This window comes from Drosophila eugracilis, unplaced genomic scaffold (assembly GCF_018153835.1).
Source record: "Drosophila eugracilis isolate 14026-0451.02 unplaced genomic scaffold, ASM1815383v1 contig_2136, whole genome shotgun sequence".
Classification (NCBI taxonomy): domain Eukaryota; kingdom Metazoa; phylum Arthropoda; class Insecta; order Diptera; family Drosophilidae; genus Drosophila; species Drosophila eugracilis.
The window spans coordinates 253,361-280,465 of NW_024573018.1; the positions used below are offsets into that span (position 1 = coordinate 253,361).

Here is a 27,105-nt window from a genome sequence, read left to right on the forward strand (position 1 = left end):
AAACGTGTAGAGGTTAAATTGGTTACTACATGGGAGTCTACAGATGTTCATAAAGTCAGTCAAAAAAAGCATTGTACAAAAAATGTAATTTCAAAATTCATTTTTCATAGTGCAACTAAAATAAATGACGAGTTCTACACCATCCAAATGAAAAAACGTTCTGCAGTATTTGTTAAGCCAATGTATTTGGGTTTTGCTGTATTGGACTTATCAAAGTGGTAAATGTATGATTTTCATTACCAATACATGTTATCCAAGTTTCAAGAAAATTTAGTTTTAAACTATATGGATACAGATTCATTTATCTATACTATAAAAACAGACGATTTTTATAAGGATATTCGTGGTAATATTGAATCAAAATTTGATACATCAGTTTATTTACATGGAATAACTGATTTATATAATTTTAAAAAAGTTAATAAAAAGAGGTTAGGATAAAGATGAGTTGAATAAAGTTTGAACGGAAGCATAATGAAACAGAGTTTACAATGTTAAATCACGATGATCATAATACATTATCAATAAAACATCAAAGGTTAATGGAAAAGGATATTGTCGATAGTATCAATTTCTAAGAACTTGAAAATATATTTTTAAGAGATATAATAAATGAAAGAAATACAGATGAGATAAGCTAGAAAAGATAGAAAAAGAATTATTACTATTTATAAGTCAATTGAATTGGAAATGTTTTATTTTGATCAAGATTGTGGTAAATATAAGTAATACAAAAATAAATTGTAAAAACATGTATAATATTTGATTAAAATTGTTAGTAAACAAAAAAATAATAATAAAACAAAAATAAAAATTAAATATAACATTGTCTTTTAATTTGGTATTTGTACTATAAAATTTCATCTTTATTTACCCAGCTGGATTCGTCCATTGGAAAGCCAAGCCATTTTACCAAAACTTTATTACCTCTTCGCTTTAAAATTTTCTCAACTAGAAATGAGTTCGGGAATTCAGTCTTTTTAAGTTCTTCTTTATAAAACCCACCCTGAATCGGATTACCTTTATAATCTTCAAGTATGTATGTTTTGGGGAATGTATTGTTGACTTTTCTTATTTTAAAGATTTCTGTTGTATAATTCGATGTATACCCTTTTTCAAACACATGTTTATATTTGCTGATATGAACGTGATCGCTATTTCGTAGTTTACTCTCAACATATATCTTAATGTGATTATATGAATCTTGTAATATTTGTTTTTCATTAGTTGTGTTCACACTGATTGGGCTCATTTTTATGATTCTATGTACCCTATTATTATAATCAAATATCAAATTTTTGTAAATATCTATCCACTTATATTTCCCATTGAAACTAAACTCACGCCACATTGACTCTTGACTGTTCTATTAAAACGAAAATCAGTTTAATCGACAATGGATTCAAAGAATAACGTGAAAGTACCAAGAATTATTAATGTACCCAAAACTGGTGGTTTTTTACCAATCGTACCAATTTTGACTGCCCTAAGTTCCCTTGGTAGTTTAGCTAGTGGAAGTGCAGCAATTGCAAAAACAATAAACAACGCTAGAATGGCGAAAGAGGATATGGAGGAGAAGAAACGACATAATAGAAAAATTGAAAGTGTTGCTGTAGGAGAAGGGTTATATCTCAAACCGTATAGAACAGGTTATGGATTCTACCTATACCATATAGTAAGGGATATGGTATTAAAAAGCGAAAAAACTAATATGACAGCTACCCAAAAGACCACATTCAAATATAGACATTACAACTTTTGCTCAAAAATATATATCAAATTTTCGAGGAGTATGAGTATGAGGGATTTACTTCCACGCTCTCCAACAATTCGAGAATGTGGTATAGTAAACCTAGATGATTCACAATCAAGTGGTACACATTGGGTCGCATATAACAACAATAAATATGATATACATTACATTATTTTGATACATACAACCATGGCCATTTATGTCTTTCATTTCTACTTTCATTTGTCAATGGAGTGAGTCAATAACCCATCGTTTTGATTGGCTAACACTTAGGACGGGGAGGGAGGGTGAAACAAACGTGTCGCATATAAGTTTGTATGAGTGACTTCGGGATGGTATAGAAATCGGGACTGCCTACTTCAAAATTCACAGTCCAAGTTTCGACTTTACATTCAACAGACGTTGTACAAGTGAACAAAAAACAATTGCTAAACAACAAAAAAACAACTGCTAAACAACAAAAAACAACTGCTAAACAACAAAGAACAACTGCTAAACAACAAAAATCAATATGTATATAATAAAATGAATATGGAGAACAACAACTATAAGAACAAGGAGACTACAGAAGTCGAATTCGATCCAACTAACGAGGATAATAGGAAGACACCTGTTAATCCGACAAGTTTGGTTTGTTATTTCAACGAGAAGAAAAAGATGATGCCGACAATAATGCAAAACGAATAAATCTATTTTGTCAAAGGCAAGGATGCCTGAAAAGTAAAGTTCCCCATCTTCAAGGCGGACTGTAAAAGGACGAAGATTGGAAAATACCTTGTTCTGGAGTTGGAGGATTACTTTCTATACACCCCGGAAATGTATACACATCTTCGGGAGGAATTTATTGAGGAAATGGTTGATGGGAAATTTAATATTCATAAAAAGAATTATAATTATATTTAGAAATAAGTAAATAAAATATAAAAAATAAATAAAAAAAACCCATGATGATGGTAATCTAAACGCTCAAAATAAAAGAGTTAAACACGCTATTAAGCCCTTAGATGATAATGATTTGACTACAAAACAATATACTGATGAGTGTGTCGGAAAGTTGGGGAAAGACCTAAGAAAACTTGTAAGTCAAAGTATTAATCGGCGACTTACAAACATTTCAAATCTTCAAAATAAAATAGAGGTCTATAACAAGAGAGCAGATAGTACCGATAAAATATTTGAGAAAGTTCTTGAAAAGATACAAGTTATTGAGGACTATATTTTTAAGTATGTAACAAAACCGACAGCGATACCAAAAAAGACAACAATTGAAATAGAAGGTGTAGCCTATACACCTATTCGAAGAATATGATTAAACGAGCAATTGTAAATGAGTTGCACGGACCGTCTCGTAAACATTTTCAACGAAGACGTTACGAAGGGAATAAACGATCTGTGGCAAGCAGATTTGGTTGAAATGAGGGGTTATTCAACATCTAACAAGGGTTATCGTTACTTATTAAATGTAATTGATACGTTTTCTAAATTTGCTTAGGGTGAAGCACTGCAATCAAAAAATGCCAATAATGTATTCCAAGCAATGGAGAAAATCTTAAAATCAGGTCATAGAATACCAAAAAATTTACAAACAGATGATGGAAAAGTGTTTTTTTATACAAAATTTAAACAATTAATGAAACGTTATGATATAAATCTTTATTCGACGTTCTGCACTCTTAAGGCATCAATTGTTGAGCGTTTTAATAGAACACTCAAAGAGTCAATATACCGTGAGTTATTATGAGGCTATTAATATATTACAACAATATTAACAATTTTAATCAAATATTATACATGTTTTTACAATTTATTTTTGTATTACTTATATTTACCACAATCTTGATCAAAATAAAACATTTCCAATTCAATTGACTTATAAATAGTAATAATTCTTTTTCTATCTTTTCTAGCTTATCTCATCTGTATTTCTTTCATTTATTATATCTCTTAAAAATATATTTTCAAGTTCTTAGAAATTGATACTATCGACAATATCCTTTTCCATTAACCTTTGATGTTTTATTGATAATGTATTATGATCATCGTGATTTAACATTGTAAACTCTGTTTCATTATGCTTCCGTTCAAACTTTATTCAACTCATCTTTATCCTAACCTCTTTTTATTAACTTTTTTAAAATTATATAAATCAGTTATTCCATGTAAATAAACTGATGTATCAAATTTTGATTCAATATTACCACGAATATCCTTATAAAAATCGTCTGTTTTTATAGTATAGATAAATGAATCTGTATCCATATAGTTTAAAACTAAATTTTCTTGAAACTTGGATAACATGTATTGGTAATGAAAATCATAAATTTACCACTTTGATAAGTCCAATACAGCAAAACCCAAATACATTGGCTTAACAAATACTGCAGAACGTTTTTTCATTTGGATGTTGTAGAACTCGTCATTTATTTTAGTTGCACTATGAAAAATGAATTTTGAAATTACATTTTTTTGTACAATGTTTTTTTGACTGACTTTATGAACATCTGTAGACTCCCATGTAGTAACCAATTTAACCTCTACACGTTTCTCAGGATTTTCTATAGTTTTCCCATAGACCAAGTTGTTCATTAATTTAAAAAAAATCTTTTTCAAATTTATTATTAGCATTCTGTCTATGTGAAGTATTTAAGTCAATATAAGTCTTTAGCAAAGGTTTTTGTAAAAAGCGAACCCCTCTATGAATCTTTTTTAATATTAACCCATTTTGTATGCATTGCTGCAAATTTCTATAATGGATTTATTTTGTTCCCAAGGTCAGCTATTAATTTTTTAACTTTATCCTCTTTAAATGCAAAACTATTTGATGGACAAAACGGAAGATCATTATGTGTATCATAAAGGCGATAGGGGTAAATTAGGTCTACTTCCAAAAAATATCCATACTCACTATCAAAATTTTTTAAGTCATTAGGGGACAACCATTCAAACCCTTTATATGGAAGAGGTTGTGACATTGGCCAACCATATAAATAGGATGATTCATTTGTTGGATCAAAATCTGTAAAGTATTTGTTATTTACCTATGTATATCTATGGCAACATTGTACTAAGCCCCCTCGAATGCTATTTTGAATAAATCTATACATATCGACATCTACTAATAACTCTAGTTGAATATTTGTGGTCTTTAACATGGCTGCCCAAGATAGACCTGGTGTAATAAAAAAATGAGCAACTGAGGGTGTAATGAATAAATTTGTAAACATATTTTTCTAAAATTTTCAAATATATTAGTCAATAGGAAAACATCAGTTTTTATATACAACTCTAGATAATCCTTTAGACTTGAACAAGAAAATTGTAAGCAGACATTATGGGCGTATCATAATCATCTTGAGAGCATTTCTTTTCTGTCATGTTACTATAGAATGATGCTCTTGATGGTATGGAAGTTTTCTCAAGTCGACTAGCTGAATCTAAATACTCATAAGGAAAGATACCCCTTTTTACGCATAAGCCTGAATTCTATTTCATTTTTAAAAAATGTTTTTAACTGATCATCAATTAAATTAGAAGCAAGGGTATCTAAACTCGATGGCATAAATCTGAATGTGTCAACAAACCGCATTTCGAAATTGTTTCCATTTGAAGTTTTTATGGTTTTGGACACCGAAATATATTGTTTTTTATTCTCTGGGATTGCATTAATACTACCAGGAATTTTAGACAAGCCTTCAATAAATAAATGACAATCATATTTAGAAAAATTATTGAAAAACACTGGTATAAATTTATATAGTCTATACTCCAAGATACATTTAGAATGAGCTCCTCCCCTAAATAAAGCTGTTAAATGGCAATGATCCCTAACTTTATCATTGAATAATATTTTTTTTACAAATATGACAATTTAATGAATCCTGAAATTCAAACTCGTCTTCAGGAGTCATTATGATTGGTTTAAAATTGTACAAGAGAGTCTACAAAATTTGATCCTGCATTACTACCTTGTTTTTATTACAAATTTATCTAGCTTAGAATCAAAGGCACACTTAATATTATATAATAAGCATAAGTGTAGGTATATGAGAGTTTAAATTGAATAATTTTGGGCGATCTTATAGAATACCTGACTCAGGCGCGCACATACATACCGAGTATCTGTGCATATAAGTATTTAAAATTTTAAAATCAATTCAGCTAAACGTAAAACTGATGTATTATAATCAGCCTATGTCCTATGTTCTAGCTACTAGAAATATCTTAGAAACATGCTCTCAGAAAACAATTACTGCAACGTTACTTATATCCCTTTTCTCCTTACTTACTGAAATCTAAAAATCTGAAATTGGAATAAACAGCTTGAAACATTGACTTATATGCACTTGACAATTTTATTATGGTGGGTCTATGAACGTATATCGGTTCTCCATATCGTCACATTTTATTACTTCTTTGAACACGTGAACTGATTTTAAAAACTATAATTTATGGGTTTATGATTTCTGTGCCAGAATCTATACTGACTAAAAGGGTGGTGAGGAGGATTCCTTATCACAGGAGACGACGCATAATGGGTTTCGGGGTGGGGAAAACCATGTTTTTATCACTAATGTGGCCCATAAATCTATGCCAGAGCCAACTTTATTAAACTACTGACAACGCGTTTTCTCGCTGGCCGTCGCACTTTTATATACATAACAAAGAGCGCACATAACAAATCCCTTCCGCCAATATACATATATGTATATGTATACATAATGCAGCCGCTCTCCTGCTGGCTTTACCGGCAGCGCAGCTACGCGGCTTAGTCTAAGCATAGCCTTAATGCTTTTGTACAAAACAGATATTTTCCAACAATTGGAGCGACCATTCCTCGCAATTGTTGCTCCAAAATAAAGATCGCCAAACTAAACCATTGTGTTTTATACTACAAAGGATATTATGCATCAATATGTCACCACACTAAAGCTTCGCTGACAAGAAAACTATGACAGCTATAAAGCATCAAACATTCATTTTCTGTAGATGCCACCGCAGTTCAGGGTTTTATATACATTTTTATCCGGCCCGCCCATTAAAACGCCCACAAATGACGAAAAACTGAAATCGTTGATAGCTCAGGAACTATTAATAAGATGCCAGCGCATGGAAAAACGTTAGCCGGCTTCTTGAATACACTGGTAATCCACCCTCTAATGTAGAGGGCCGCGTCTGTCACAAGCGTTACATTGTGCATGCCTTTATGAGATTTACCTAGTTTCCTGGAACAAATAAATTCTTTCATTTGCTTTGCAAATCATTTCTCTGATAGGCAGTGAGTCGCAGCAGTTCCAATTAATGTTGATTTCAGAGTTTGGAATGTAAGTAATTGCTAACAATTTATCTAATTCGATTAATCAAAGCTATTAATTGGTTAAAAGAGACCCACAAAGCCCCGATCTCAATATTTTGTTTAAATTCAATCAAAATTGGACAGTCAATTAAAATAGATGTGTAAATAATTTTGGTACGAATATAAATTATCTAATTGCTTTTGACAACACGTGGTCATCTTTTCTTATACTGTTATTTATTGTTCTGCTTAACGTTATCTTTTCCAAACCAAAATAATTTGTATATTTTATTAGTATTTCACGATTAAACGTGCGTAATTCGAACATTCTTGCTCTAATATTTACTGAGATCTTAGCGATTTTAGTTCGTGATTTATGGGCGGTAGAGTAGGTGTGGTAGGATGCTGAAATACACCTCCGCTGCGTAGGCGTCTCAAGAATCTGCATGCATTATACCAAACTTTGTATCTCTTATAGTTCCTGAGACCTCAGTGTTCATACGGGCACGTTGATGACCATGGCTTAATCGACTTCACTATCAATCCTAATTTATAATATACATATATTATTTATATGGTCGGAACCGCTTCATTCTACCTGTTACATATTTTTCAACGAATCTCATATACCCTTTTACTCTACGAGTAACGGGTATAATGATAAAGATATTGGAGTTTAAATTTAAGAAAGAGAATTAAACAAATATGCGAAACTTAAAGAAAATTTCATTAATATCATGCATAAATATATTAACTTGGGACACATGGTAGAATAAAAACAGGAAGATATTATTTACCCCATCAAGCCGTGACAAGAGAATCCAACCTTACAACCAAATTAAGCATAGTTTTCCATGCCTCAGCGAAAAAATGAACCTCAATGGCCAATCCGAAAATATTTGGCCAAACGATGATCAAGAAGATAATAGTGAACTGAACTGGCTTTCTTGTTGTTTTCAGGACGAAAACTTTTCAGACCATCGAGAAAAGATCTAAAGCTACGGTGAAAAGAAAACTATAAGAGCTAGAAAGTTAGCATCAAATATGCATATTCTGTAGATGCCACCGCAGCTCAAGGTTTTATTTTCAATTTTATCTGGCGACGTCCACTATAACGCCCACAAATGACAAAAACTGAAATCGTTGATAGCTCAGGAACTATTAATAAGATGCCAGCGCATCGAAAAACGTTAGCCGGTTTCTTGAATACACTGATATAAAGGTAACTATACGTGAAAGAATGTTGGGATTAAGAATTTAGTTTCTAACGATACCCTCAATGCATATTATTTTTTCACCATGCTTTTATGCCCACTCCAATGCCTAAAATATGCGGAATGAAGCTGATCTCATATTCGCTCGGATGTTGCTGCGCAAATTTTCTTAAGAAGCCCCAAAACTTTTCGAGCAACATGTGAAGGCCAGGAATTTTTTACTTACTGTTTACCTTACTGTTTTACACAATTTTAAAAAATATTCATTTTTCTAGTGAATATTCCCAAAGCGCCACCTATTGTCGGAGAAAGCATTTTGAGTAACTGATAGTGACGCCACTGCTCATGTGAGGCCTTATAACCGAATTTTCTTCACAAATAGCGAAATAATGTTCCGATTTGCAAAATCAAGGTATGGTATACAAGGTCAAACGAAGACATTTACTTTAATATTAAGGACGCCACAGTTTTCCGCAGTTTGTGGGCATTTCAGTGAGCGTGGCCGGATGAAAACTAGGGGCAAGTTGTAGTGGCATCTTTAAAATACGTATTTTTAAGCACAACTTTCTAGCTCTTATAGTCTTACATGCCTAATCCGAACTTTCTATCTCTTATAGTTACCGAGATATCAGGTTTTCTTAAAAATTTGAAAACCGTCGTTTGAGCTTGGTGTGCGCATGGGTGGGTGTGGCCTGATAATAGTACGACTAGAAGATGCGCTGGCATCCAACGTTTATACATACCAGAATGTGCACTTGCGCACCCAGTACTCTTTTCAACAGACACCCGACACACACTCATAGCAAATGAAGCGAGTGTCTGAGACACCCATGTTTTTGGGAAAAGTGAGTCGGGTGTCTTGAAAATGAGTCGAGTGTCTTGAAATGAGTCGGGTGTCTTGAAATGATTCGAGTGTCTTGAAATGAGTTGGGTGTTTCGGGTGTCTTCGACTGATCTGAGTGTTTCGGGTGTCTTCAGTTGTATTGCATGAGCAGGTCATTGAGGGTTGACCGATTAATTTTACATGAAAGGAAGGAAGGAAATCCCAATAATTTAATCTTAGAAAAGTATATTTCTAATAATACAAATTATTGCCGTCTTCAGTAACTAAGGGTGGATGTGGCCGGATAATAGTACCACTATAAGATGCGCCGGCATCCAAAGATTATACATACTGAATTTCATAATTTGTGGGCGTTAGAGGGGGCGTGGTAAGATGCGGAAATAAGCTCGCGCTGGGTATGGACCTCAAGAATCTTCATGTTTAATCTTAACTTCCTATCTTTTATAGTTTCTGAGAGTTCAGCGTTCATACGGACGGACGGACGGACAGACGGACATGGCTTAATCGACTTCGCTATTGATCCTGATCAAGAATATATATACTTTATAGGGTCGGAAACGCTTCATTCTATCTGTTACATACTTTTTAACGAATCTAGTATACCCTTTTACTCTACGAGTAACGGGTATAAAAATAAAAACAAAAATCTGAAAGCGTTGGGATCTAATTGTGTATTATAACATGGATCAACACGACAAGTTTTTATACCAGTTACTCGTTGAGAAAAAGGGTATAATAGAGTCGTTGAATCCAAGACAAAGCAGCAAGGACAAAACAACCCAAAGTCAGCAACGAGGCTTAGAGGACAACATCCCATAGACGACATCGAAAAAGGCAACGAACGAAGACAAACTCTTCGGTAACCCCATAAACGGAGTAGCTTTAAATATTATCTATTAATTTTTGGTCTATTCGTAATCTATAAATATTAAATGTTCTCGGAGATGATTATTAAGCAATCCTTACAAAAGAAGTTAGAACAAGTGAAACTGATGAATTAACCGGTTAGGCAATGCAAAAGTTAAATAATCTGAAAACCAAATATGCTACTAATCACGCGTCTTTATTGAAATGTAGAATAGTCGATCATTACAAATGAAATTTGCGGGGTCACTAAACAATTAAATACACTGCCAGAAATTTTTACGCAGGTCCATTTTTTACATCATAATTAACATATGTATTCCCACACACTAATTAATTGACGATTTGAATTAACTATTAAATAACGAAATATTAAATGTTGTGTGTTGTTTGCATTTTTTTATTTTTGTTTTGAATAAAATACTGGCATTAAAACTAATTGCAACAACATAAAAGGTGGAAAAATTAGAAACATTAAAAGTCTTAGCAGATGCGCGAAAGCGCTATTGAAAAATAATTCATTAATGCGCAAATAAACCTCTTAATAAAATCGGGTGCACTTTATTCGGCCTTTATACGTGGTCGTTTATGTACTTGTAAATGAATTCATTGTGTTAGCTTCGAGCAGTCTCGGATTTTTTTCTTCCTGCTCCTCACTCCACTTTATTAACCCGATACAGCGACGTTTGCATCGCAACTTTGCTCAGCTTTACGTTTTTTTTATGCAACGCTTTTGTTTACGTACGCAAATAGCTGCGCGTCAAATTCAGCGCCTTTGATAATAAAAAGTAATGAATGACGACAGGGCAGAAACATGGACTACACCCGACTTAGACGTATAGTCAGGCGGCCGTAGCATTCGGGGCATCTCTTTGCTTAGAAACCGGGATTCTTAAATGGGGCACGAAGGTCGAAAAACTTTCCTCACTAACGTAGATTGCTCTAGTGCTCCACCTTTCATCAAAGACTCCTTCATGAAAATGCTAAAGAGGAGGCGAAAGGCCTTTGCGGACCCTAACGAGGCTCTGCCATATAACACGTCAGTAGTAGCCACCATGAGACCAGAGAATGATGAACCCATTTATGCAAAACTGTACCCGTACCCCATGGGGGCGGCCGATTTTGTCAATAGAGAAATTCAAAGTCCATTAAATAATGATATAGTTCAAAAATCAGTCTCCCCTTATAACAATCCGATATGGATAGTGGACAAGAAGGGAAATGATGAGATGGGCAACAAGAACATGCGACTAGTGATTGACTTCCGCAAGCTCAATAGAAAATCGGTGTCTGGAATATCCGAATTCCGAATATCTCCTTGATATTGGGAAACTTTGGCAAGGCCAAATATCAAAACTTCCTTTTTGGAATATGGAGGAAAGTATGAATTCTGAAGACTCCCTTTTGGCCTGAAAAATGCAGCCAGCATATTTCAGAGAACAATCGACGACATTTTACGCGAACAAATCGTCAAGTTTTGTTACGTATATGTAGACGATGTGAATATCTTTTCGGAAGACGAGGAATCACACGTCACGCACGAAGAGTCGGGTGTTAAAGAGTCTTTACGAAGCCAGTGAGAGTGTCAGTAAAAAAATCGCGTTTCTTCAAAAAGAGCGTAAGTTTTCTCGGGTTCATAGTCACCGGTAACGGTGCAACAACCGACCCAGAGAAGTTCAAAGCTATCCAAGACTTTCCGGAACAAAAATCCGTATTCGAAGTCAGATATTCCTCGTCCTGGCGACCTACTATAGATGTTTTATAAAGGATTTTTCGGCAATAGAAAGACCCATTTCAGACATCCTAAAAGGGGAAAACGGAAGTGTTAGTAGGCCTAGATTACGTAACATTCCGGTACAGTTCTTTGATATGGAGCAAAAAGAGTTTTAGAAGCTGCGAGATATCCTGGCATCTTAAGATACCCTGACTACAAGAAGGTGTATGACGCCTCTGCCTATGGTATTGGTGCAGTCCTATCTCCTTACGCCACAAATGAGAGGGAGCTATTAGCCATCGTTTGGGCCTTGGCCAAATTGAGGCACTACTTATACTCGGTAAAAGATAAAAATATTTTTACAGTATCGGAATCCAATCGGAATGCAAAATGAAAGATGGAAGGGCTTGACGAGTTGGTGCGCGTTTTACTACAAACCTGGAGTTTTTGCTCACTTTTCGGCAAAAACTAAATGTCACAGGGGAACGGGAGGCTGAATCGTGCGCAGCCACTCTACACAACGAATTCTCCCTGACCCATGTAATAGAAACAACGGATAAGCCCCTGAACTCCTTCCAAAACCAAATAACTTTGGAGGAGGCACGCTTCCCGTTCAAATGCAGATTCGTCCTCTTCGGAAACAAGAAACAACACACGATCAACTTTTCTTGCAAGGAGTCATTACTTGATAAGCTCGCAAACGTAATTGTTCCTAAAGGAGTAAACGCCATCCATTGCGACTTACACACGGTAAGTGTACAGAACGTACTAGTTCGGCAATTTCCGGCCACAAAATTCTGGCATTGCAAGAATCGTGTAACAGACATTTTTGCGGTCAGCGATAGAGAAATTCTCACGGCTGAACATAATAGGGCCCATAGAGCTGCCCAAGAGAACGTGAAGCAGGTGCTTACCGAGTACTACTTCCCAAAAATGACTAAGTCAGCTAACGAAATTGTTACTAACTGCAAAACGTGCTCCAGGGCTAAATATGACAGGCACCCGAAGAAGCAATAGTTAGGCGAGACACCGATCCCTTTTCATACGGGTTTAATGTTACATATAGACATTTTTTCCACAGATAAAAAATACTTCCTCACCTGTATAGCAAGTTCTCAAAGTTTGCTGTGGTACAACCGTTTGCCAATTGAGGATTTGAAAACGGCCTTATTACAGCTCATGAATTTCTTCCCGAACGCGAAAACAATTTACTGTGACAATGAACCATCACTAAATTCGGATACGATTTCGTCTATGCTGAGTGCCCATTTCGGTGTGGCCATTTCAAATACGCCACCCCTGCACAGTGTCTCTAATGGTCAGTTGGAGCGCTTTCACAGCACTCTTCTCGAGCTAGCAAGATGCCTAAAGATTGATAAAGGCATAATTGACACCGTGGAGGGGATCTTGCTAGCCACCACCAAGTATAACAAGTCGATCCACTCGGCCTTCAATAAGAGAACTAGGCCAGCTGACGTTATACAAAATGAGAATGAGTACATGCAACGAGACATTTGCGACAAAATTAAAAGTGCCCAGAACACGCTTAGAGCCAGGGAAAACATTTCGCGTCAGAACAGGGTTTTCGAAGTTGGCGACAAAGTCTTAGTAAAATCCAACAGGAGACTTGGCAACAAGGTCACATAGGCGCGTGGTAAAGGAAACTGATGGCATGACCAACATGTTCCCCCAATCACATACGCAACCTGCTCAACTCGTTGAGCATTCACCATAGAGTAGCTAGGAGCTTAGATTTCCTGGGAACAGAGTTGAAAGTAGTTGCAGGGACACCAGAAGATGCGGTTGATTTTGAAAAAATTAAATTCACGGAATTCCAATTAATAAATGCAAACAATAGGCAAATAGATATCAATAATAAGGTACAAGACCAAATTAACAAAATTTCCACAACCGTCAATCAACTTCTGAGGTCAGCCAAAAAATCCGAAATTGACCCGGGACAACTGTACGAGATGTTAGTCCAAGCATATTGGATCATGCAGACCTGGAAAATGTGTGGATGGAGGAAATGGAAACCATGGGTGTGCCGATGACTACACTGCATCTGATCTGCGCAATTGTCTGGTTACCTCCTGAAGACCGTGGAGTTTGCCCTTCGTTTGCCGATTCAGAAGAAGAGACCGCCAATAGCGGCTTGGAGCTTGACGACGGAGCCATTCTGCCAGGGGAAAACATCGAGAACAACATCAATGTTCTCGAAATTTCTATGCAAGTGAACGCCCTGAAGCGTCAGCTAAAATTGGTCCAATTGAAAAATGACTGTCTAAAAAAGAAGTTTCTCGTTGGAAAAACAATGCTGGCCAGCACACCAATTCGACCCAAGGCAATGTTGCCACACCAAACACAACTATGTAGGTGCAATACCGACTTAGCAGTCTCGGACGGATAGCCAGACCAGGAGAGACAGCTGGGAGTAATGAACCGGTATTGGCCATGGCCAGGAAAATGCTCTCAAAATACGACGGCGCTGCCAAAGAAACTTCTTGTAAACACATGGATCGCACAGCTAAACGCTATTACAAAAATGTTAAAGCTGAGTCATGTTTCACAAGTTGGTGATGTCCAAATGAAAATACCACACTCAAATTTGTTTACATTCGTCCGGAAGTTGGGTACCTTTGCTGTTCAGTAATGTAAGCCCTTATAACCTAAATTTCTTCTTAAATAGCAAATCAATGTTCCGATTTGCAAAAATTAAGAAAAAAAAGGATATCGATAGGGTGGATGGGAAAAAACAATTCGTATTGGGAGTATCATAAAAACCTACATGCTTAATCCAAACTTTCTATCAGATTTTCTTTTTTCAGATATCAGCTTTTCTAAAAAAATGCAAAAACCGTCTTTCAAGCTTGGTGGGCGTAAGAGTAAGTGTGGCCGGATAATAGTACCACCATAAGATGCGCTGGCATCTCAAGATTACACATACCTAATTTCAACTTTCTAGCTCTAATACTTCCTGATATTTCGTGATTTGTGGGCGTTAAGGTGGGCGTGGCAGGATGCTGAAATAAACTTGCGAAGCGTAGGGATCTCAAGAATCTTCATGCTTCACGGTCTTAAGTTTGTATTTCTTATAGTTCCTGAGAACTCAGCGTTCATACTGATCAAGAATAGTGATCTTTGTATGCCAGCGCATCTTATAGTGGTACAGTTCGGCCACACCCACCTATACGCCCAAGCTCAAAAGACGGTTTCCGCATTTTTTTCTGGAAAACCTTATATCTCGGTAATTATAAGCGATCAAGCCACGCCCACTCTAACGCCCACAAAACCAGAAAATATAAAAATGCAAAGATCTCGAGAACTATAAGAGATACCTTGTATAACTTATTTTTGTCAGTATCTATCTATTTACCGAAGATTTTTTAGATCGGAACATTATTTCGCTATTTATGAAAAAATTTCACTTATAAGGCCTCACATGGGCAGTGACGTCACTATCAGTTGCTCAACGTGCTTTCTCCGCTTGGGGAATTTCCACTAGCAAAATTAATATTTTAAAATTGTGTAAAACAGTAAGGGGTATCTTATAGTGTCGGCACTCGACTATAGCGTTTCCTCTTGTTGTTAGTTCGTTTTGTGTTCAACAACAAATCTTTTAAAGAGTATACTTTTCTAGAGGCATTCTTGTTGTATAGTAGTTACTCGTAGGCTAAACCTGCATATTGTATTAGTTTTAGTTTGTATGTAAAAGTATGTAACAAGTAGAAGAAATCGTGTCCGAACCTTTAGCCATATTCGTCTGATCGTATTTTTTCAAATCGAAGCATTATATCACAAGATCGCATGGACTCAATATTTGTTTTTAAGATAGCAAGAGAAAAGGTGAGATTAGAGACTAGCTGAGACACGCATGGTTAATGTAGTTGTAAAACAAAATTACTTTTCCGTGCGACAAAAAAAAAAAGAAACTGATATATAAATACTTCAGATTTATGCATATGTTTCGAAAACGGTTGTATTCAGTGGGACTATAAATAAATATATATATGTAATAAAACCTTCAGTGCTGCACTAGCTGTACTTCTGTGCGTTTTGATTATACCCGGTACTCTTAGAGTAAAAGGGTATATTAGATTAGATAGAACAGGTAGAAGGAAGCGTTTCCGACCCTATATATATATATGTCGATTAAGCCACCTCCGTCTCTCCGTAAGAACGCTGAGATCTTAGGGCAAGCTTAGCGCAAGTTTATTTCAGCAACCACTCTGACGCCCACAACTCACGAATCGCTAAAATCTAACAAACTATTAATTATGTATACTCTTAATACTCTTACGCCCACCAAGCTCGAAAAACAGTTTTCGCTTTTTGTAGAAACCCTGAGATCTCGAAACCTATAAGTGATAAACAGTTGCGATTAGGCACATACTTACACTTACTTCTCGGTAACTACAGGGAGCCAGGGAGTTCGGATTATACTTACACATTCGTGAGATGGCCGCAGCTCATAGTGATATTTTCATGCAGCCACTATAACGCACACAAACCGCAAAAAACTGTGGCGGCACTTGACTATAGCGTTTTTTCTTGTTATAAAGTAACTTTGATAAATTTTAACCACTTTCCTTTCAAAGGTATTAAGCTTTAATTAAGACAGTAAACTATTGGAACTTTTTTGTGTTTTATTAAATCATCTGTACCAACCAAATTGTCTTTCGTAAAATTATTGAATCTGATCTCCAAGCGGACCTAAAATTAGTGGAGACGGCTGATTAAACAATCCTATTAAAGGACCTGACAATAATTTAATTGACAATGCGCTATTAAGAAATTATGATATAGAAGCAGATCGAGGTCTGTGAAACCATATTCGTCTGTCGTATTTCTTGCCAGCCTCTAGGCATATAATTTTAATACGCGGTGTCGAAGTTATAAGTGGAGTCTAAAAGATGAATCCAAAAAATAAATATTTAAAATGGTATAGACTTTAGGATACCCAAAAAGTTTCTCGGGCTACAACAAATACTGTTTATACATTATTATTCCGTCCAGATTCTTACATAGGTGGATCAAAAAAATTACGTTGTTAAAATCAACTATTCTGAACGACGTTTTTTTTATTTTTATTTTTTGGACAAAAGGTTGACAATAGTCTTTTATACATATAAAAATTTTTTACTATGTTAATAAAAATATTTTCTTAATTATGTTATGACAAAATTTTATCGCATTCTCGGGTTATATGACTTTTGAAATAGTCTTCTAGTATAAACTATTTTTCTCACATGAGTTGTTCCAAGACTGATTTAAATGTTCTAGTCCTAGATCCTAATATAGTGGTTTTAGAATTGAGCTTATTAGAAGAAAAAAGAGCACAACGAACAAATCCTAGGTGGATATGAATAATGTATGAGGGTGCCAGTGCAAATATCTATCGATGGTGGGGGAATTAATGGTTTCTATTTGCCTACTCCGAAAACTTCGATCTTAATTGATCAATTAAACATTAATTGATTGTAACGATACTTTTTAGAATAAAAAGAAATTAACAAAAACAAGAGGAAACGCTATAGTCGAGTGCCGCTACTATAAGATACCCGTTACTGTTTTACACAATTTTAAAATATTAATTTTGCTAGTGGAAATTCACAAGGCCCCACCGATTATCAGAGAAACTATGTTGAGTAACTGATAGTCCATGTAGTAGCCCATGTGAGGTCTTATAACCTAAATTTCTTCATAAATAGCAAAATAATGTTCCGATTTAAAAAATCTTTGGCAAATCGATAGATATTAACAAAAATAAATTATACAGGGTCAAACGAACGCATTCATAATAATATTATAGACGCCACAGTTTCTCGCGGTTTGTAGGCGTTAGAGTGGGCGTTGCCGGATGAAAACTCTTGACAAGTTGCAGTGGCATCTCTTAATTACGTGTTTTTACCTTTCTAGCTCTTATAGGTCCAGATTTTTGCATTTTTGACTTTCCGGGTTTTCATGCGTTAGCGCGGGCGTGGCTAGATGGGAAAAATGAATTTGCATTTGGTGCATCATAAAAACCTACATGCTTAATCCGAACTTTCTATCTCTTACAATTACCGAGATATCAGCTTTTCTAGAAAATGCGAAACCCGTTTTTTTTTATCCTTGTGCGCGTATGGGCGGATGTGCCTTACCACCATAAGATGCGCTATCTAAAGATTATACATTCTGAATTTCAACGTTCTAGTTTTAATAGTTCTTGAGATTTTCCCAATTTAGTTTTTCGCGATTTGTAGGCGTGGCAGGATGGATAAATTTGCGCTGCGTAGGGACCTTAAGAATATTCATGGTTAATCTCAGCTTTGTATATCTTATAGTTCCTGAGATCTCAGCGTTCATACGGACAGACAGACGGACATGGCTCATGGCTTCGCTATTCATCCTGATCAAGAATATATATACTTTATAGGGTCGGAAACGCTTCCTTCTACCTGTTACATACTTTTCAACGAATCTAATATACCCTTTTACTCTACGAGTAACGGGTATAAAAATAAACCCTCATTTGACACTTATTAAATGTTGCGACTTGGCTATTGATCCTGATCAAAAATATATAATTTATAGGGTCGGAAAAGCTGCCTTCCATACTTTTTAATGAATACAATATACCATTATACTCTACGAGTAACAGGTATAACAATTGACTTTTTGCCACTTCGATGCTATTTCGGTTGTGGCCGCTTATCCGGGTAAATGACATTTGCCACTGTTGCACTCCGAAATATTTAAAGCTCGTACCATTCTGGTTACTTTGTTAAGCCGATGTCGCTAGGTAATCCACCCTCTAATGTAGAGGGCCGCGTCTGTCACAAGCGTTACATTGTGCATGCCTTTATGAGATTTACCTAGTTTCCTGGAACAAATAAATTCTTTCATTTGCTTTGCAAATCATTTCTCTGATAGGCAGTGAGTCGCAGCAGTTCCAATTAATGTTGATTTCAGAGTTTGGAATGTAAGTAATTGCTAACAATTTATCTAATTCGTTTAATAAAGCGAATTGGTTAAAAGAGACCCACAAAGCCCCGATCTCAATATTGTTGAAATATATAATTTTATTAAAATTCAGAGAACGGTTGATAGTGAACGCCGAAGCCACAAAAGTATAGCCGAAATTTAGTGTAAATTATCTCTTTATTTTGCGCACAACTTTGCCTTTCCATAACCGCAAGGTTCATAGCAGTTATTAATTCCAATGGTGGAGAAACACGTTACTAAGTGACGTAAGTATACGAATATAAAATATTTTGTTTAAATTCAATCAAAATTGGACAGTCAATTAAAATAGATGTGTAAATAATTTTGGTACGAATATAAATTATCTAATTGCTTTTGACAACACGTGGTCATCTTTTCTTATACTGTTATTTATTGTTCTGCTTAACGTTATCTTTTCCAAACCAAAATAATTTGTATATTTTATTAGTATTTCACGATTAAACGTGCGTAATTCGAACATTCTTGCTCTAATATTTACTGAGATCTTAGCGATTTTAGTTCGTGATTTATGGGCGGTAGAGTAGGTGTGGTAGGATGCTGAAATACACCTCCGCTGCGTAGGCATCTCAAGAATCTGCATGCATTATACCAAACTTTGTATCTCTTATAGTTCCTGAGACCTAAGTGTTCATACGGACAGGTTGATGGACATGGCTTAATCGACTTCACTATCAATCCTAATTTATAATATACATATATTATTTATATGGTCGGAACCGCTTCATTCTACCTGTTACATATTTTTCAACGAATCTAATATACCCTTTTACTCTACGAGTAACGGGTATAATGATAAAGATTTTGGAGTTTAAATTTAAGAAAGAGAATTAAACAAATATGCGAAACTTAAAGAAAATTTCATGAATATCATGCATAAATATATTAACTTGGGACACATGGTAGAATAAAAACAGGAAGATATTATTTACCCCATCAAGCCGTGATAAGAGAATCCAACCTTACAACCAAATCAAGCATAGTTTTCCATGCCTCAGCGAAAAAATGAACCTCAATGGCCAATCCGAAAATATTTGGCCAAACGATGATCAAGAAGATAATAGTGAACTGAACTGGCTTTCTTGTTGTTTTCAGGACGAAAACTTTTCAGACCATCGAGAAAAGATCTAAAGCTACGGTGAAAAGAAAACTATAAGAGCTAGAAAGTTAGCATCAAATATGCATATTCTGTAGATGCCACCGCAGCTCAAGGTTTTATTTTCAATTTTATCTGGCGACGCCCACTATAACGCCCACAAATGACAAAAACTGAAATCGTTGATAGCTCAGGAACTATTAATAAGATGCCAGCGCATCGAAAAACGTTAGCCGGTTTCTTGAATACACTGATATAAAGGTAACTATACGTGAAAGAATGTTGGGATTAAGAATTTAGTTTCTAACGATACCCTCAATCCATATTATTTTTTCACCATGCTTTCATGCCCACTCCAATGCCCAAAATATGCGGAAACTCAAAGATCTGAAAATCTTGGGGTTTTATACATGTTTCTCGTAGATTAAAAGGGTATATTGGATTCGTTCAAAAGTAAGTAACAGGTAGAAGGAAGCGTTTCCAGCCATATAAGGTATATATATTCTTGATCAGGATCAATAGCGAAGTAGATTGAGGCATGTTCGTCTGTCCGTATGAACGCTAAGAGATACAACTAATACACTTTACCCTATCGTTTGTTATTGGATCAGCATTCTTAATTTTAATGATACTGTTTGTAAGCATGTACCGGCTGTTTAAAACATGTAAATTGAAAAAATGGACAGCAGATGAAAAATTATGAATTTAGGTAGTTGTTTATTACATTAATTGCTATTCGTTTAAGGCAGGAGTGCTCAAAATCGTCTTACGGCAGAACATTTTACAAATAAAAGAAAAGTGAAAGTTTACTGACCTGCTAAGTGCGAAATAAACTAAATTCTATAGCAGTTGGTGACAGAATAAAGCGGAAAAGGGAAATCAAGAAATGTATCGCCGCGAGCGCTAAAGCTTTTGGCGAGCAATTCCAAATGCTAAGGACTGATTCTGCTTTCAGAATTTTCAGGATACTTGTTTATGGAACCCGAAATTTTTTAACTTTAATGTTTTTGGTAATATCATTTAGCTATTGGACTGGGCCCTTATGCCAAACCAATTTGGCGCTTTTTCCTTTGACCACTGGAAGACTAAAGAGAGATACAAGATGTTATAAAATCTGTTATCTTTCTTTAGAATAGAATCGATTCTTATAGAATCCTTTATCTCTCTTTGGCCTTCGTATGTGAGCCACTTTCAAAAAATGCATTTTTGAAAAATAAATTAAGACCTAAGCTACTTCGACCACTTTTATTTACCTTAAATATTACAGAGTTAAATTCGTCTAATTGCCAAAATAATATGACAAAAAATAACTAATTTAAATTACATAAGTAAATCGTGAACTGTTTGATGTATTAGATGTATGTGAATTAGCTTATCAACTGCTCCGATTTTAATATGCTGTTTTTGTAAACGGATAGATACAGTCGGCACATAACTTATTCGTACACCCATGAGTTGGAAGTTTATTTTTATGTAATATCTCAAATGAAAGATACACATTTCGAGAATATATTTTAAACATAAAATAACAAGTTTTTACTTAAATACTAGATAATTTCCTTAATAACGCAAAAATGTCATTTTTTTACGCACAAAAATTATTCGTACACTTCATAAAATGTGGAAAAAAAACAACAATTCCAAAGATTTAAAGACTTTAATCATTAGTGGGTCCTTTGTTGGCCTTAATGGAAGCTTATAAACGTCGACAGATCCTTTTTATAAAGTTGCTCGTCTCGTCAGCATCGGTTGAATTCCATTCAGGTATTAATGCGGTTTTTAGGGATTCCTTCGAGGACATGTTGTCCATTTCTGGACGATATCCCGTAAATGTTCTATGGGGCTCAAATCTGGTGATTGTAGAGTCGGTTTTTGCTCCTTGCAGTGATATAAAAACCACTGTTGCACTAAATACGACAAATATTTCTAATCGTTATCTTATTAAAATACGAAATATGCTGGATTCTTTCCAAGTTTAAGGGCACTTAGAATAAATTTCGTCCCAAAATGTATTTATACATAAATTTATTAACTGTATCCAACGTGCTTAAAAGTTGGAATCAAGTTTTTTCCTTCAAGGCTTAATTATCCTTTTGACATACTTTAATATGACTGTCGTGTCCAAAATTTTTAATTTTTGATTTGTCAATAAATATAACGTTTTCCCAAAACAATTCCGGCTTGCTTACATGCACTTTTGCGATCTCCAAACGCATTTTTTGTTATAATCAGAAATCAATGGGTTTTTACGAACAACTTTACCATGTATACCAGCATTGTGCAGGGTGTTCCGGATGGTTTGGGTTCAAAATTTTTTTTCCGAAGGCTTCTCTAGGGTTTTAAGAATTGTTGTAGATGTTATTCTGGGATTTTGTAATGGTGTATTTACAAATTTATGCTCCTCCCGTGGTGTCAATATGTAGTTCCTTCAAGATTTTCTATGTTCTACTGCAAATTCTCCAGTTTTTACGTATTTTTTTTTATCAAACTTTGCGTTGTGGAAGATGACTTGGCAATATTTCTACCAATTTCGGGTTAATTGCGGTTTGCTAAATATAATCTTATTATAGTTTTTCGAAAATGTAGGGATAAATCTTGACCCCTACCCATTTTGTCCAGTTACAGCAAAAAAAGCCGCGAAACTAACTGAACAACTTTGAGAATAGTAGCTTGCTCCGAAGTACAGTTCAAAAAAGAATCGCGGATTACCGCTGGATTCAGAAATATAAGTAAAAAATTAGAACTGTACGAATGAAATGAGTGAAAAATGACTTTTTTGTGTTATTAAGAAAATTATCTAGTATAAAAGTTAAAATTTCTTAATTTTATGTTTAAAATGTATTCTCGAAATGTGTATCTTTCATTTCAGATATTATATTTTAATTTCCGTTACGTATTTCTCGAGATATTAGGCAATAAACTTGCCACTCATGGGTGTACGAATAAATTATGTGCAGACTTAAAAATGTTATACAAAGTCAAACGAAGACACACATTTTAATACTATGGACGATACAGTTAGCGATATGAGGGTTAGAATGGACATTAAAATGGCCAGATGGGGAAAAAATAATACGCATTGGGGGCATCATTAGAATCAACATGCTTAATACCAACATTTTATAACGTATAGTGACCGTAAAATCAGTGTTTTAAAGAAGCCGGCTACTGTTTTTAGATGCGCTGACATCTGAAGATTATGCGTAGTCCCTCCTTTCTAGCTCCTTTAGTTTCTGAGTGTTCTGCGATTCAGCAATCAGTTTTTTCTGTTTTGTAAGTGTTAGAGTGTGCGCGGCAGGATGCTGAAATAAACTCTCGAGGAATCCTAATATTTAATCCCACCTTTGTATCTCTTATATGTAGTTCCTCAGACCTCAGCGTCTATATGAACAGACGGACATGGCTAAATCGACTCGGTTATCGATCCTGAAGTGTATAGGGTCGCAACCTCTTCCTTCTAACTGTTACATACTTTTCAACAAATGGAACTTACCCTTTTAATCTACGAGTAAGTTATAAAAATCGACAGCTTTTTTAACAAAAATTATTCTTACAATATTTTAGATTAATAAAGAATCATTTAAAAAAGATATTTTGTGGAATGTTTTATCTTAACTTTCGAATGTTTTTTTTCAGTTAAACATGTCGATGTTTTTGTTTAATCAAGAGGTGGGAAGCGTCTTTTTGAAAATAAATCTTGTTTGTTTCCGCATTAAAAAACACGACCAACACACTCAAACTTCTGCGTAGTCTCTAGAAATTGTGATTATGTTAATGCTAACGGTACGAAAATGTGTACCAATAAAAATTGAATTCAAATAAACAAAGCGTTTTTGTCCTGCTCGAACACATAAGCATATATATATGTAACTGTTAGAGCTAAACGACTTCCAAAAGGAAACGTGCACTGACCGTTTAGGCATGCCAGACCAGGCTACAACCTTACGTAAAAAGGATGTGTACATTTTTTTAAAGTAATTATAAAAACAAATTTATAAGTATTGGAATTATGTAAAATCCGTGCTGTAAGAAGATTAGCTCATAATAATACTGTCAATATGCTTAAATCTGCAGTTACCGTACAAAATCCCTTCCAAGTGGTATTATATCATGGAACCTTTCTCGGATCAACGATATCGTAAACTTTACTTCTTTTTGTCGGAGCGGCATTAGAGCAGGGTTGGCATGGTCTTCTATTAGGCGCACGTAGCTATAAACTGTAGACTGAACCAAGAATGGATTTCCTTCCAACCACGTTCTAAATTCGATAAATATGTCCAAAAGATTCTCGACAAGGTAAAGGTTTTTTTGTGACGCATCTCCTCCACCAGCCTGTCGAAGGCAGTTCCATATAACATTTTCGACATTAAGGACCTGGTGCTTTACAAATTCCCGTAACACCCAAATCAATTGTCTTCGTGCTATCTCCGTCAGCTTAGTATATTTCTCGGCAACAAGCAAAGTTAGGTTTGAAACAATTGCATTCATCCCGTCCCTAGATACGAGCGTTACGTCGCGATAGGTTTTGGGGGCCATAGTAGGGTCGGTAAGCATTATGTAGAGAAATCCTATTGAAATCTCTTCATACTGTTTGTCTTTGCACACAACTTGAGACAATAGATCGTGCATCTCCTTATCACAAAGTCCAACAATTTGCATTTGCAGATTGATAAACGAGCGTTCAAATTTCTAAAACAAAAAAAAATTATTTTGACTATTGAAAATACAATGACATTTCATTGATCACACCTCTTCGATTTCATCTTTACAATCAACGGCAGAGCAGACAAACAATTTTGATGTGTGTTGATGTAACTCCATTTGTATTTTAATTATTTTACTTTTTACTTTCAGCTGTCGCTTAAATGCGACTTTTGTTTTACTTTATTATCATCTACATACGTAAGTTTTACACAATAGGAGTTTATTCGTTTGAAGACTTAAATAAGCATCTGATTAATAAAACTTGTTTTGATTTAAAGAGCACCAGTCAGACAAAATATGTTGCTTCTATGGGGCTAATAAATGAATGCAACTCTAATACTATATGCGCACAGACCACATCCTAACAGAAAAGGTTGATATCTATAAAATACAATTTTGTTTTTTCATATCAGCTACTCATAGGGAGATAGATATAATATATACGATCAAAGAAGGTAGCAACTATTTTCTATCTAGATAACACGAATATTCCACCGACAATAATTACATCTTTACAAGCTAACGATGGTTCTTTAACAAGGGTTCTTTAAAAAGTTCAAATATGCAAATTTAAAAAGCAGATAAAAAGTTACTTACTTTTCAAAAATTTTTGAATTTAGTTGCTTATTACATTTCGGCCTCCCAAATTTAAATAAAAAAATATGTGTGTAACCCGAAAGTTTTTAAATTGAATGTTTTTGTTATTATTTGTTCGTGATTGCGGAAATCAAATGAAGAAACGTGAGGTCTTTTGCCAAACCCTTGTCTGGTTCTAATAGGAGCCACTACGTAAAGAATACTTGGTATATACAAGACGCAATCATAGTGTAAGCAAAGTATAAATCAAATGGTCCACAAAACGGAATAAAAATTAATGTCACCATGTATCTCCGCTATAGAATCGTAAACGGCCGAACTGATTTTGATGAAATTTTTTGTACATGGTCAAAACTGAACATTTGGAAAATTTATTGAAAATTTTGAAAATTGATTAAAGTTGGCAGTCCTGATGAGCTGTGCAATTGGGTGATAGCAGGAATGCCTTTTTATGCAACTCTCTAAAAATGAAGCATGCAGCCCTTTTTAAACAGTTAAATTTGAATTTATGTTAATTTTGAAATTTATGTCATCTATTCACACCAAACGTGTATAACGAGGCATTGATTTTAGTTGACAACAAGACACTGGTGCAACTGGAAATGACTGCTCCAAGCTGATCAGCAAATGACCTGCTCGATTGTGATTTGCAACGAGTAACAAACTTTGATTCTGTCGAACTTAGTGTATCTGTTCAAATAAATCTTCCGCAGTAGGTTTCAGATCATCGCACTGCGTATACCAGAACAAAGCCGTGGACAGTTTTTTACAGATGCGCCCAGTTGTACTGCAAGACTTTTCTTCTACCGCTCATTTTGGGAACCATACGATCACAAAATAATATTGAACTAGCCATTGCATGCATTGCATCATCTGGAATTGTGGAAACTCTTTTGGATGGTGAACAAGCAGCGCATTCATCCTACTACATCCAACCTACCATTGAATTTACAAAACACTGAGGTTTCGATATGCGTTCTCTTTATTACTAGTGCAGTGCAAAAAAGCATGCGACTTACTTAAGCAATTGATACATAATTTATCCCTGTTTACTATATCCTTCCTCAAGTAGCAATCTAAGGCCAAAAAGGTTGTGTAACGACGCAAAATATGGCCGCCACAGTGGTAACAGGCGTAGTTAGGTCGAATCAGACTATCCGTTTAGGCTCACAATCACAGAATCCGAATCCCTGAAAGCTATCCGTGGTTCCTGCACTTGTTCCAGCCGCTTCTTCAAATAAACAAGAAGAAACGCTATAGTCGAGTGCCGCGACTATAAGATACCTTATATCTTTGGTAAATCGATAGATATTGCAAAAAAAAATACAAAAATACAATACAAAATATACAAGGTCAAACGAAGACATAAAATATAATATTATGGACGCGACAGTTTTCCGCGGTTTGTGGGCGTCAAAGTGGGCGTGGCAAGATGAAATAAACTTGCGCTGCGTATGGAACAGAATCTGCCTGTTTAATCTCAACTCTGTATCTCTTATGGCTCCTAAGATTTCAGGGATTGAAATCGGTTTGGATGTAAATTGACCAAATGCTCCAAAGTCGGAGCATCCGATTCAGCTTTAATGTTGAACAGTGTTAAAAGAGAACTGCGCGCGCAACACACCACTTTAAATAACAATGCAATTAGAAAACTCAGTAAATTCTTATTTCTCACACAACTTGTCTACTTACTCCGTTATGCATACCAGCATCCACAAGCATCACAAATTTACCTTTAATATATTATCGGGTTGATATATTTAATGTAATATAATGTTTATAAGTATAAACAAGAGGAAACGCTATAGTCGAGTGCCGCGACGTTACTGTTTTACACAATTTTAAAATATTAATTTTGCTAGTGGAAATTCACAAGGCGCCACCTATTGTCAGAGGAAGTATGTTGAGTATGCTTATAGTGACGTCACTGCCCATGCGAGGCCTTATAACCTTAAGTTCTTTATAAATAGTGAATTAATGTTCCGATTTGAAGTCTTTGGTAAATCGATAGATATTAACAG

At 35.2% G+C, this 27,105-nt stretch overlaps 1 protein-coding gene across 3 annotated transcripts in view; it reads right to left on the minus strand.

Annotated features, from left to right (window-relative positions):
- The window catches only part of LOC108102330 (integrator complex subunit 3 homolog), a 58,477-nt gene extending 33,668 nt beyond the window's left edge, over nt 1–24,809 (minus strand). The window contains exons 1-2 of one of the 3 annotated variants that reach the window (XM_041818051.1): nt 24,533–24,809; nt 23,862–24,472 (exon numbers count right to left, since the gene is read on the minus strand). In XM_041818051.1, coding sequence (XP_041673985.1) covers nt 23,862–24,472; nt 24,533–24,604 — 683 coding nt within the window. In that variant the 5' untranslated portion in view covers nt 24,605–24,809. The remainder of the gene's footprint in view (nt 1–23,861; nt 24,473–24,532) is intronic. The other 2 variants (XM_041818053.1, XM_041818052.1) reach the window with 2 other exon arrangements.
- Nucleotides 24,810–27,105: the final 2,296 nt, after the last annotated feature.